The sequence below is a fragment of the Eumetopias jubatus genome, unplaced genomic scaffold, assembly GCF_037043125.1.
Source record: "Eumetopias jubatus isolate StellerSeaLion01/CBP00866 unplaced genomic scaffold, mEumJub1_p1.0 scaffold_16, whole genome shotgun sequence".
Classification (NCBI taxonomy): Eukaryota; Metazoa; Chordata; class Mammalia; order Carnivora; family Otariidae; genus Eumetopias; species Eumetopias jubatus.
This window is the reverse complement of record NW_028274822.1, coordinates 18,690,811-18,703,901: the sequence shown is the minus strand read 5'-3', so window position 1 is coordinate 18,703,901 and position 13,091 is coordinate 18,690,811. Positions and strand designations below refer to the sequence as shown.

At 35.1% G+C, this 13,091-nt stretch overlaps 1 protein-coding gene across 4 annotated transcripts in view; it reads left to right on the top strand.

Moving 5' to 3' along the window:
• Nucleotides 1-13,091, top strand: part of WDR7 (WD repeat domain 7) — a 364,436-nt gene that overhangs the window by 206,647 nt on the left and 144,698 nt on the right. For all 4 annotated transcript variants that reach the window (XM_028102886.2, XM_028102888.2, XM_028102884.2 and 1 more), the window contains one exon: nt 9,729-9,950. In XM_028102886.2, coding sequence (XP_027958687.1) covers nt 9,729-9,950 — 222 coding nt within the window. The remainder of the gene's footprint in view (nt 1-9,728; nt 9,951-13,091) is intronic.

The window sequence follows — 13,091 nt, the reverse complement described above, 5'->3', positions numbered from 1 at the left end:
TCACCTTTGAAAGGTAAAGTGAACCTACAATTGAACATTATTCTTGGTAATTATTAACTACAAGATTTCTGACTACACAGATATCGTAGATTTCTGGAATTTTTTGAATCTCAATTTTCTCCAGACTGAGAGTATTTGCACTAAAAGTAAAAACAAATTGACTTTTTAATGTTTAGGACGGGGGGAAATAAGGTAATGCAGATCGTGGGGGAAAAGGATATAGAACCTGTCTGTGTGAAGAATAAGAAATTGTAATAAGAATTATTTGAAAGTACAAGTTTCTTTCAAAGCCTAAGTGTTCTACTTATCAAAATAATCAACATACCCCCAAATAATATTATGATTATTTTAACTTTCCCTTGAAAAAGAAAATCATTTTGGAGCATTCATTTATTTTGCTTTTATCTGATTTTGTGGAAGATGGGTTTTATGTATTTTGTCAAATGCACATACACATAATACATACATTTGCAAGAGGCATTATTTTAAAATGGCTTCATCAAAGCCGCAGCCGGAGATAATGTGCTTGCAGCACCCGCTGGGTTCCAGCAGGGGGCTCTTGCACACATACAAATGAAGAGCATGTTTGTTTACTTCAGCTTTGGGGGGCGGGGGGAACACAGTGTAGCAGCAACAAAAACAGGGAAAGCCTCATAGATTTGGGGAGCAACTTCCATACCCCCCACCCCCAGTAGGTGTGAGGAAAACACTGACAGATGGGTCAAAAAGTAAACTAAAATGTTTTTAATGCAGTGGAAGAAACCTATGTTGGTAAGAGAGGTGAATACTAAAAGTATTGTGTGGACACACACCTGCTTTGGTAATAATGTGGAAGTTTGTAAGTAAATGTTCAAGTGTCCCATGATTGTCATTTTTAATCAGTTCATCTGTTTTCCTAAAGAAGCAGATCGGAAGATTCAGAAAACTTGCACGTTTTATTTACTTACAGGCAGAAATTTACATGTTGGCTATATAAATCATCTACAGTTTTAACTTTTTTCCATATCATCGAAATTAATTTGCCTTATTATGTGAAAATTGAAGGTTTTTCAGTGCTCTAAGTTGTGCCAACAAATGAAAATAGTGTGCAATATTCATATAAAAGCACTTGGCTGAAGAAAAGGAAAGGAACTTAATTACATTTACAATGGTATAGAACCACAGATTCTCCTTATGAGCTTATGAAACCCAGATTCCGATTGTCACCAATCTATGCCTTTTGTGTTCCCATTTAACAAGTTCTTCTTTAAAGTATTTGACTAAGAATTGGGATATAATGGATAACTGAAATTTAATTAGTAGAATACTGTAGCGTTTTAAATTCTTTTAAAAACAAATTATTTCTAAAATGTACAAAGTATTAATATGAAAAGATTTTTGCTTAAAGATTCCCTCCTCCCCCCCATTGATAAAACTTACTTGGAATATTACTTTTACCTATATGGTTAAAAGTTGACGTCTTTATGGCATTGTACTTTATCGGTCTTAAGCAACTCTTAAGAATTTCAAGTAGGTGTAGAAAATGTTCAGGCCAAATATATGTGGAAACAATTTATCTGTGGAAAGTCCACTGAGGGTCATTTTTCTCATTATGATTCTAAAACATAGGCAACACATTTTAATATCTCAAAAATACAGTTCTGGCTCACTTAGATTTGAAATTTAATGTCCTGGTACACTGAGATTATTATATACTTATATGCATGTATATAGTTAATATTTCTAATGTGTGTATATGTATGCAAAATCAGTATATTTGATTAGCACCATGTAATGATTAAAAAGGCATATCTTAAAAAATTAATATTCCATTAGACAACCACATTTATCAAATTCAATAATAGACAGTTGAAGTTATTTTGTTTAAAGTACATCTAAAAAACAATTTGAACTCAGCTTGCTTTTGAAGATCTAGTTTCTTTTATTTTTTTTTAAAGATTTTATTTATTTATTTGAGAGAGAGAGAATGAGAGATAGCACGAGAGGGAAGAGGGTCAGAGGGAGAAGCAGACTCCCTGCTGAGCAGGGAGCCTCATGTGGGACTCGATGCCGGGACTCCAGGATCATGACCTGAGCCGAAGGTGGTCACTTAACCAACTGAGCCACCCAGGCACCCGATCTAGTTTCTTTTAGATACTTCTGTTTATGTTCAGAAAAATATTAAAATATATTTTGATTGGACATATTTCATACTCATCTTAACATACAATCTTATGTGTTTTTCATAATATCAGTTGATAATGCCATATCACATTTAAAGTATCCTTGGGGCTGAGAAAAGAGAAGTAGATAAAAATGAAAATTTGGAAGAATATTTCACTAGTCTGAAAATAAAAATCTTTTGTAGTTTTATTGACTAACATTTGTGAGAGCTTTGAATATACATATGCTAAGACTATTCTAACTGTATGCAGAATTTGTAAATAGTAAATCATGTCCTAATTCTGAAAGTTTCTCTGTCCTCAAAATTGCCGGTATTAACAACGTTCACTTTATTAAATTTACTTTGTTTTTTAATCAAAACCTAGTATTAACGAGTATGCTTTATGGCTAGTAAAGTTGTAAAGAACCATAATAGAGACTATTTTCTACCTTAATCCAACTTATTATTTAAATAGTTTCTATATGCTGCCCTTTAGTTTTCTGCTGTTGAGATATTGCAACATACTCTTTTCTGATCATTCAAATAGAATCCTACAAAGTCAGTTATTTATTAATGTATAAGATATATACCTTATTGAATACAATTTTTTTTTGCTCTCCGAGGCAGTACATAGTAATAGCAATTTATTTTTCTATACATAAAATTCTAAAATATATTAAATAATGAAAGAGTACAGAAAAGCATTTAAAATTTTATTCTCATTTATCATGAATAAATAGATATTTCTGAATTTCTAAAGAGATGTTTTAGAATATTTTGAAATTTATACCAAATTTAGGAAACATTGATATCATTGTAAATGTCACTTGGACTCTATCATATGACAGAAATTTCTGGCATAAAATTTGTATGCTAAACCAATCTGAATGTAATGTTTTGATTTAAAAAACCCTAATGATATGTTTGTGATACAATTTTAAGTATAGTCACGATTGCGAAGTGAATTACGTTTGAATTGAAACATGTTACTTCATTAATTTTTACTAGAATTTTAAATATCAAATATATGTAAGTCATCTATGGGAAGCATTCTGATACTCGATCCTAAACAAAGAATCAAATTTTTGATAACGGTTTTTCCAGGTCAAAATCTCGCTGTTCTTACACAATATTCTCAGAGTAGTAAATTGGTAGTATCTTCTTATCTAAGGCTTAATACCTAATATAATAACAGAGCTCCATCAATATATAGCTAATCGCAGATATAAAGTATCTGCTGGTAGTCCATCTCTCATAAAACCGCCGTTAGCCTTAATTCAAATCCATTGATTCCTCTTCCAGTTAAAACTGAAGAACTTAATATGTCTTTTAATCCTTTTATTGTAAGCTAGGATAAAATTAATTTTACCCTGGAACTGCACAAAGCCAATTAACATGATCTTTAGAGTTATTTAGTAAAGTGCTTCAAACTGTTAAATTTATCTTGACCTCTTGGTTGCACTCTCTGACTGCTTTTTAAATGAGGCAATCAATATCTCACAGCCCTTTAAATAGCTTAAACTTCTCAAATATTTTACCTGTGTTCTAGTTAAGCTGTAAGTAAAGTGTTTACTCCTGTTCGTGTAAATCTAGAGTCAATTATGCTAAATCTAAAGACAATTATGTACTTTTGAGGAACACTGTATGAATTAAATGGTTGTTTTAATAAAAATCAAAGGCTCATAAGAAACCCAGTAATAAAGAAGCATATTATTTTTACACAAAACAAATATTCTATTTGCAACTTAAAATGTAGAACATTTATGTCCTTTACCACTGCATGCAGCTTCTGTTTTCCACACAGGGCTAGTCGAAGGTATTAATTTTCTTACTGTGATAGGGTGATCAACCGTCCTGTCAAGAAAATGGATCTCCATGTCACCCTTTAGCATGATTAAATGGAGGCATGTCTCTGTGAAAAAATACCAGATTTTCATGAGACAAATGAAACTGTAGAAAGGTCTACTTTTACAGAATTATTTTATTTTTAATATCTCAAAATCTCCCATTTGGTTGTCACTTTATAGGAAAACATTGCAGCTAATTGCATGTGTCTTGTATTATTTAAGAACAAACCCAGGCAAAGCCAATAATTTTAAATATTTTCAAATCTGAAAAATTAAAGAATCAGAAACTGCTATGTGTTACTGTTGGAATAGTAGTAGGGATGGGCATCTGTACCTTATACAACCACTAACCAGTCAGCGTCTCTTTTTAGGAAATCCTTTTCTTGCTCTTCTTTCCTTGTTAACAAAGAGCTATCATGTTTTCAGATCTGAGTACTGATAAAAATTACATACCATAGAATTTTATCATCAGTAGTATTAATAGCCAGTTGGACAGTGTTCTTATAAGCCTGTGCACATGCCAAACTTTAAATTACACCAAGTGATGTGCTTGACAGCTAATTAAGATTTCATATTTTGGCCACTTAGCAGAGAGCACCTGTTATGATTCTTTCTGTTAGCTTCAGGATACAGTTTACAAAAGGCTGTTTTAAAGTACATAATCAAAACTTCCCTAAAGTCTTAATTCCTTCCCAAGAAGCGGGAGTTAAGACAAGATTGAGGTAATTAAACAAAAGGAACATAGGGAAGGTGGGGGACCAGGGGTGGAGGCGGAGCTCTCCAAATGCCCCTGTTGTTTAATTTCCTACTGGAAGCAGCCCATGTGTGCTTCTGGGCCCCCCTCCCCCTTCAAGCAGTGGCCGTTGCACAGGCTGAACGGCTGGGGTCAATGCCTTGCCTATTGATCAGTATCCCTGCAGTCCCTTGCTCCAGCAGCTGCTTCATTGGCTTCTTTCAGGGCCTGCTTCAGTACATTAGAATAGAAATCCATAACCAGAGCTGTGCTCATCCAAGCAGGGGAAGAAACTAAATTAAATGGTATAAAACAATCTTGGATCAGGAGTTTGTGCCAATTCATCTTGATCTAAGATGTCACACCGGGCTCTCTGTCTGAGCACCTGGGCTAGAGGCAGCCATAGTGAAAATAGATGGAGCTGCGATCATTCATTTGTCAGCTAAGGAGCAAGGCAGCGGTTAGCAATTCCCTTCTGCAGAGGTCAGCTGACAGAACAATCAGTGCAACTGCAGAATAGAGCTTTCCTTTGAACTATTGTTATGGAGCATGCTCTTGCTGAGACATGGGGGGAGGGGAGCTTGATTTGCTTCCTGTTTCATGACTACTATGGAAAGAGTGAAATGTATACTGCATGAATCTAGCTGCAGCTGCGCAGAGCTCTGCCCCTATGTGTTCTTGTACTCAAAGTTGGGTTTAAATGCATATACTGAGATACAGATTCTCAACCTGTTAAATATCATTTTCTCTAGAATTTGGGTTCATTTTCATCCTCCATACACAGAGGCAGTGGTTATTGATTTTGTTTCTTCTTAGTATGGTTAAGCTTGTAGGTTTCTCCCCTACTTTCGTTATTAGAACTATGACAGATCAGTGGCATACTTGGAATCTGTCATTGTGTGTACACAGTAAGACTCTTGCTAATGTTTCTTTACCTTTAAAAAACTAGAAAAAAAACCACAAAGAGAGAGAATTGCATACTGTGGGATCTGATTAGAAGATATTTCTGAATGTTAAATATTTTTGAACATTTTAATTGAGGCTTTTTGTAAGAAGTGTGAATTCATGAAATACGACTTATCATGACCGTGGAAGTGATAAAATAATTTTATTAACATTGGAGGAATATCCTTGTAAAGCAGCCTGCAAGTAGTTTGAAATATACTATTAAAAAATAAGTTAGGGAAATTAATAATAACTAAAATTTTATATGAAACAGTTACAACATTTTTAAAGATCAGTGTATTCTCTGTGGACTCATTTTGGATTTTGTCTTTCTAGATACTACATGAAAACTAATGGCACATTTTCAGAACTTTTTTTTTTTAAACAAAGTATGATATGCAGAAGTTAAGAAACTACAGCAGCAACAACAAATCTTTTTTTTTTGTACTCAGTTGAACCAGACTTTTATTTTCCAAATAAACGGTAACCACTCTTTGATGCTACCATCTTAATTTCTTAGTTTTTTTTTTTAAGTCCTTTCATGCCTCTTTCTTACACAATTATTCCTTTCCAACTATTACATTCTTTGTAATATCCTGCCATTTCCTTTTCATAGGCTCAACTAGGTCTGCTTGCTCACATCCATTGTGCCTTTCAGCACAGCTAAATAAATGCAATTTAAAGTTTATACTAAAAAGCTTTGCGCTCTAGGTGTTTTTTTTATTAAGCTTCTAGAAAGGCCATACCTACCTACTTACCTTGAAAGGGTTTCTTTTGCTTTGTTTTATTCTTGTTTTAGTTAACTTTTGCTAAAATTATTACTAGTTTTTACTATTTTACTTTTTGTTCTGATTTTGTCTTAGTTAATTTTGTTAAGAACTTAAGGCATGACATCTAAAATCTGCAATGTTTCCATCAACTTAACCCAGGACTCACCATGGATCTTAAAGATATCCACTTCTCTGCATCTATTTACATTCCCAAACCAAACTCATCTTAATCTCTCACTTTGATTTCTACGATATCCTTCTGAATCCCTAAATCTAATTATATCATTCTGTGGCTTAAATCCTACCTTGAGTATCTTCCTATTTTTTTATAGGATAAGAATTGAAATGTGAATAGGATCTGTGATGCCATCTGCGGTCTGGCCCTTGCCTGCCTCCCTTGCCTGTTTTCTATCTTTCTCTCAGCTCATAGGCTTCCAATCCAATCACCTCTCGTTGAAATAGAAGTCAACAAATTACTAATGCTTTAGGTTCTTAAATATAACATTCTCTCAGTTCATAATCTTCTCATTGATTCTGTAACCTATTTCTGATTCTTATTTAGTAGACTTTAAGTTCAAAGAGGACAGTGAACTTGCTTTTCACATCTCTTTTCATGTCTAGTATAATGCCATGAACACACCAGATCTTCAGTTCTTATGTTGAGACCGAGTAACTGACGTCAGAATGAATGAATTTCTACCACCACTGGTACTTACTGTTTTTCACCTGATCATTGCAGGAGTCTTCTTTTGGTTCTACTGGATACATCTTGTTTTACCTCATAATCTGCCATCCTACTGCCACTATTATGATCTTTCCAACAGTGAATAAATCTGATAGCGCCACCTTACACAAAATTATTCGATACCTTACCATTAACCAAAAGTTAAAAGTCTTCAGCTTGCCCTGCAAAAGTCTCTCTTGATTTGGTGGTACCCCTGTAGCCTCTTGTGTTGTCATTCCCTTGCCTTACCTCCAGTTAGTATGGAATGACAAAGTAAATGAAGAGACAAAATAAAACAAAACATCTAAAAGCATTCAGAGGTCCCCGCTGTTAGTTTCTTAGTTGGGATACTGAGCTCCGAGGGCCCTTTGCTATATTGATTTAATTAATATAGAGACAAAGTACTGAAAGGGTCCAGAGAAGCTGGATGGATGACTAGAAAGACTAGAAAGCTGACCTCCAATGAAGATGTTTCCAGAAGTTCACTTTTTAAATTTCTCTGTACCAAATATATAGCCATGATGGTTAAAATATACAAACAGAAAACCCGAAGAGACATAGCTAGTCTCCAGAAAGATAGGTATCTCTGTGGACAAGTAATAAAATAGAAATGATCTGGGCTGAAACCCTTATCTCCTTTCCAGAAGTCTGCTTTTGGCTCCTGTGAGCTAAAGAGGACTTAAAATATATCATGAGTAAAGCTTAAAGCCAGGAGCTAGGCTATGGCTTTGCCATTTCTTGAAAGGACCCTGAAAGGATGTGAGTATATCGCTACTCAGTTCAAATTGAAGTTGTGTTATTAAAGGAGAGGAAAATGGATGTTAACTCTGTGACTGGCAACATAAACCATAATAGGTTATGAAAATAAGTGAGTTGTGTTTATCCTAAGAACCTGGAAACAAAACAGGGGTGCTTAGATGACTCAGTGGGTGAAGAATGCAACTCCTGATCTCTGGGTTATGAATTCAAGCCTATTGGGTGTAGAGTTTACTTAAAAATAAATAAATAAGCCTAGAAACAAAAAGAACTGATAGAAAACATAAAGTAGAAGGAGAAATAATAAAAATAACAACAGAAGTTGGTAAAATAGAAAGAAATGAAATAAGATCAAAACCAGAGTACTTTTTTTAATTTTTTTTTTTAATTTTAGAGAAAGAGTGTGGGGGGAGCGGGGGTGGGGGGGAGCATGGGCAGAGGGAGAGAGAATCTCAAGCAGACTGCCTGCTGAGTGTGGAGCCTAATACAGGGGCTTGATCTCACAACCCTGAGATCATGAACTGAACTGAAACTGAGAGTCAGATGTGCAACCAACTGAGCCACCCAGGTGCCCCAACAAAGTATTTTTTTGAAAATCTAGTAAATATATATATTTCTAGCAAACCTGATCAAGAAAAGCATGAAAAGTATTATTAGAGAAGGCACAAATAATATTTAGAAGGATCCATAGCAATGATACATTTGAAATACTTTCATCATAGAGAATACTGCAAATAATCTCACACCAATAAGTTAAAAAACTCAGATTAAATAGGTAATTCCTTTAAAACTGCAAGCTATCAGAAATGACTCAAGAATGGGCACCTGGGTGGCTCAGTCATTAGGCGTCTGCCTTTGGCTCAGGTCATGATCCCAGGGTCCTGGGATCAAGCCCCACATCGGGCTTCCTGCTCCACGGGAAGCCTGTTTCTCCCACTCCCCCTGCTTGTGTTCCCTCTCTCACTGTGTCTTTCTCTGTCAAATAAATAAATAAAATCTTTAAAAAGAAAGAAATGACTCAGGAAGAAATAGAAAACCAAACTGAGTAAGTTTGGTTACTGCCAAACTGTTTTCTAAAGTAGTTGTACCTTTTTACATTTCCACCTGCACTACATTCATTTTCTGTTCATACTTGACAGCACATTTTATAATCCTTTTTATTCCAGCCATTCTAGTGGATGCAAAGTGGTATCTCATTATGGTTTTGATTTGCATTTCCCTAATGACCAGTGATGTTAAGGATCTTTGATATGCATATTGGCCATTCATATATCATCATATGTCGAATATCTATTCAAATTGTTTACCCATTTTAAAAGTTGTGCTTTTATATTATTGAGTTGTAAGTGTTCCTCATATATTCTAGATACAATCCTTTATAGATACATAATTGACAGTATTTTCTTTGAGTCTGTGCATGGTCTTTTTACTTTCTTAAATCTGTCATTTTAAGTGTAAAAGTTCATAATATCAATGAAATCCAATTAAAGAAATTTTTAAAATTGCTTGTGCTTTTGGTATCTTATCTACGAAATCATTGCCTACCCCAAGATCATGAAGTTACATCTCTCTGTTTTCTTCTGCAAGTTATTTTGTTTTGGCTTTTACATTTAGTACTGTGAATCTATTTTGAGTTGATTTTTTTGTGTAGTGAAAGGTGGAAGCCCAAATTCATCCTTTTGTAGTTGGATAACCACAGTGCCATTTGTTGAAAAGACTGTTCTTTCCTGAAAGAGTAATCTCGAAATTTTTTTGTTATTATATGTCTTTTGTGTATTGATATTTTTTTAACTTATGTTTTGGTTTTCAGGTTGCTTATCAAGTATCCCACAAATGAAAAAGATTTCCACATCTTATGAGGAAAGACGGAAGCAAGCTACTGCTATTGTTTTACTAGGAGTAATAGGAGCTGAATTTGGTGCTGAAATTGAACCTCCTAAATTGTTGACCAGACCTCGAAGCTCTAGTCAAATTCCTGAGGGATTTGGCTTGACTAGTGGTGGATCCAACTACTCACTGGCCAGACATACTTGTAAGTTAAAAAATTCCTAATGCTGATTTTTAGTTTCAACACATATTTTTTGTTAACAAAACCTCAGAATACATATTCTGAATTTTGGCTTCAACAGAATGCTGACATGAAGTCAGGAAGCAGTACAGTCTGTTTGGTACATCACCCTTTGGTTGTAGTACCCAAACTTCTTAAAATTTAAAACATGATCTTGAAAATTCTTTTCTTAACACATTTCTGATCTTTGTGTTTGTACATTTCGGTCAGGATTGTAGCCCAAACATCTAATTTTTAAAATAATTTCTATAAAACTATGCAATATGTCCTGAATGTGGTTTGAAAAGTCAGGAGTGGGGGTAAATTAGTTACAATCGGAGTTCAAAGAGCTTGTGTGGTACTGCTACCTTGTATTCTGTGGTTGGAATGTTAATAACAGGTTAAGGATATTTTATAATGTCTTTTGATATTTCAGTGTTAGAACTCCTTTAGGTAAGGTCAAAATACTCCTACCGTATTGCAAAATTATTTCTAACAAACTGTGTCATTATAAGGACCAAATATAGTCCTACTGAATATATCACAAAGTATTCTTTATAGAACAAATTGCAATGCGCTTTGGGGTTTTGAGCCCTTTAGCAAGGGAAAAAGATATATGATATGTTACTTTGCTAGTTACAACAGCAGGAAACTTCCCTGGCTCATTGTCACATACTTTTGTTGTGAAATCATGGAGCCATATTAGTAGCTTTTATTATTAAAACCCTCCTATAGATTTAGCTGCCTGTCCCCACCCCTGCTCCTCTTTTTTTTTTTTTTAGATTCTTAATCAAATACTTATTAGTCATTGGTGTTCTCCTGATCCCTATTTGACACTGAGAATCAGAGAGTAATAATGACAAAACCACCACCAACAGCAATAAATAATTCTTTGAACACGATTTTAAGCTCTTTTACATACATTAACTCACTTAATCTTCATAATAACCCTATAAAATGGGCACCTTAGTTATCTCTATTTGACACATAAGGCTAACTGGGCACAGAGAGGTTTGGTGACCTGGCTGAGATCATACCTTAAGGAAATGGTAGGTTTTGTTTCAACACAGTCTTTTGGTTCCAGAGCTGGTGCTTTGACCATCCACACACTACTAGTGTTTAATGGCTCCTCCTTGAGAAGGGCTTACTGACTAACCTGTTCATAATTTAAGAAGAGTTTTCTATCCCCTCATTTGATCCTTAAGAGAGAAATTAAGACGTCTTCAAAGTAGCTCAGCCACAATGTAGTAAAATCTGAACTTGAACTCAAGCTTCTTGGGACCTGAAAACCCATGCCCTTTGCATTTCCCCCTGTGTACACCTGCTCTCCGTCTCTGGTGAAGGCCTGCCCACTGCAGCCCCCCCACCCTTACCTCTAGCATCTTTATCTTTTCTCAGGTTCTGCAGGTTCCCTGCTTTTCAGGCATAAAACCCTGCTCAAATCTCACCCACTCTACAGAAGGCTCACCTCTCTATGCCAGGGTAGACACCCTAGGATTTATGTATGTAGCTTCTTACGTAGAGTCTTGACATTAGAATATTAGAGGTTAATGAAACTTTGGCCTGATTCAGTAGTCTGGTGACTTTCAATTTTTTTTTTTTTTTTGGTTACCATCTCTCTAATGAGGATCAAGAAATATCTGATTCCTTGCATGTTTTTATGTTAACAGCTAAAACTTTTCAATTGTAAATTTAAACATTTGCAAAAGATGTAATTTGGAGGATAGTGTGAATATTGACATTTAAAAATAAAATACTGTTCTTATAAATATATGCAATAGAATATTTACCATAACTACTTGATATCCACCATCATCCAAAAAAGAATAATACATGACAGACTTTCCTTTAAATGTCAGAAATCTGGGGTGCCTGGGTGGCTCAGTCAGTTAAGTGTCCGACTCTTGTTCTTAGCTCGGGTTTTGATCTCAGGGTTGTGAGTTCGAGCCTCAGGTCATGGAGCCTACTTGAAAAAATTTAAAAAAAATTAAAAGCGAATGATACAGTACTTTTTAGAACCAGTTTAAAATGTGTAAAATGGGGCGCCTGGGTGGCTCAGTCAGTTAAGCATCTGCCTTCGGCTCAGGTCATGATCCCAGTGTCCTGGGATCGGGCCCTGCATCGGGCTCCCTGCTCAGCAGGGAGCCTGCTTCTCCCTCTTCCCCTGCTCGTGCTCTCTCTCTTTCTCACTATCTCTCTCTCTCTTTCAAATAAATAAATAAAATCTTTAAAAAAAAAGTGTAAAATGTCCTTGATATTTTCCTCACTTATTGTGGTTACCCTATTTTATTTTAATAATATAAAATATCAGTTTAAATCTTGCTCTCGTGATTGGAAGCAGATGTCTAAATGTATTTGTGCCTTAGGCTCTTTTTGATCAGTTATGTGTAATATTAACCTGCTAGAAGTCGCTATATGTATTGCTATGTTATTTGTTTATGTGGCATTTAGAATGCATTGTGACCATTAAATATTTAGTCTTCATGGCATCCTACTGAATGAGATTTTTATCCTCATTTTGAGATAAGGCCATTAAGATACAATATTTGATGAAAGTTAATTGCTAATGTAGCCAGAGGTATAGATAGTGAATTCTAACCTTCCTTGTAAAGTCATTCTGTTCTGTGAATACTTATAATGTGGTCAGTTCCCAGTTATCCACCTTGATAGGAGAGAAGAGTGACGCTGATGCCTAATTCAAAAGTCACGCGTAGTTTCATAATGCATTTCATGCTTATATTTGAAGATATCTGATCTTTTGTGGGAGGTACACTTTACATAAAATGTCACAATCACACATTGAAGACAAAGCTGAAGGACTCTGGAAATTTAAAAAGCCTAGACTAGGCCACTCTTTCTGTGTACCCTCAGTCTGAGTTGCAGTTTCCTCTTGTATAAAATAAAGAACTATTCTGTCTTCAAAGCCCCTTTTGGTCCAGTTAGTCTCTGCTTTTGAAGTGAAATAGAGAGCATCCCAGGAAATTCACCTTCATGACCTTCTCATTTTCCTCTTCTTGTAGGGATGGACACTCTCTTATTTCACCTCAACTTCAATAGAGATGACTCTTCATTTTTATTTTGATCCACAAATGAGACACTCTTAGGATATTTGGGGGTAGCATTTAT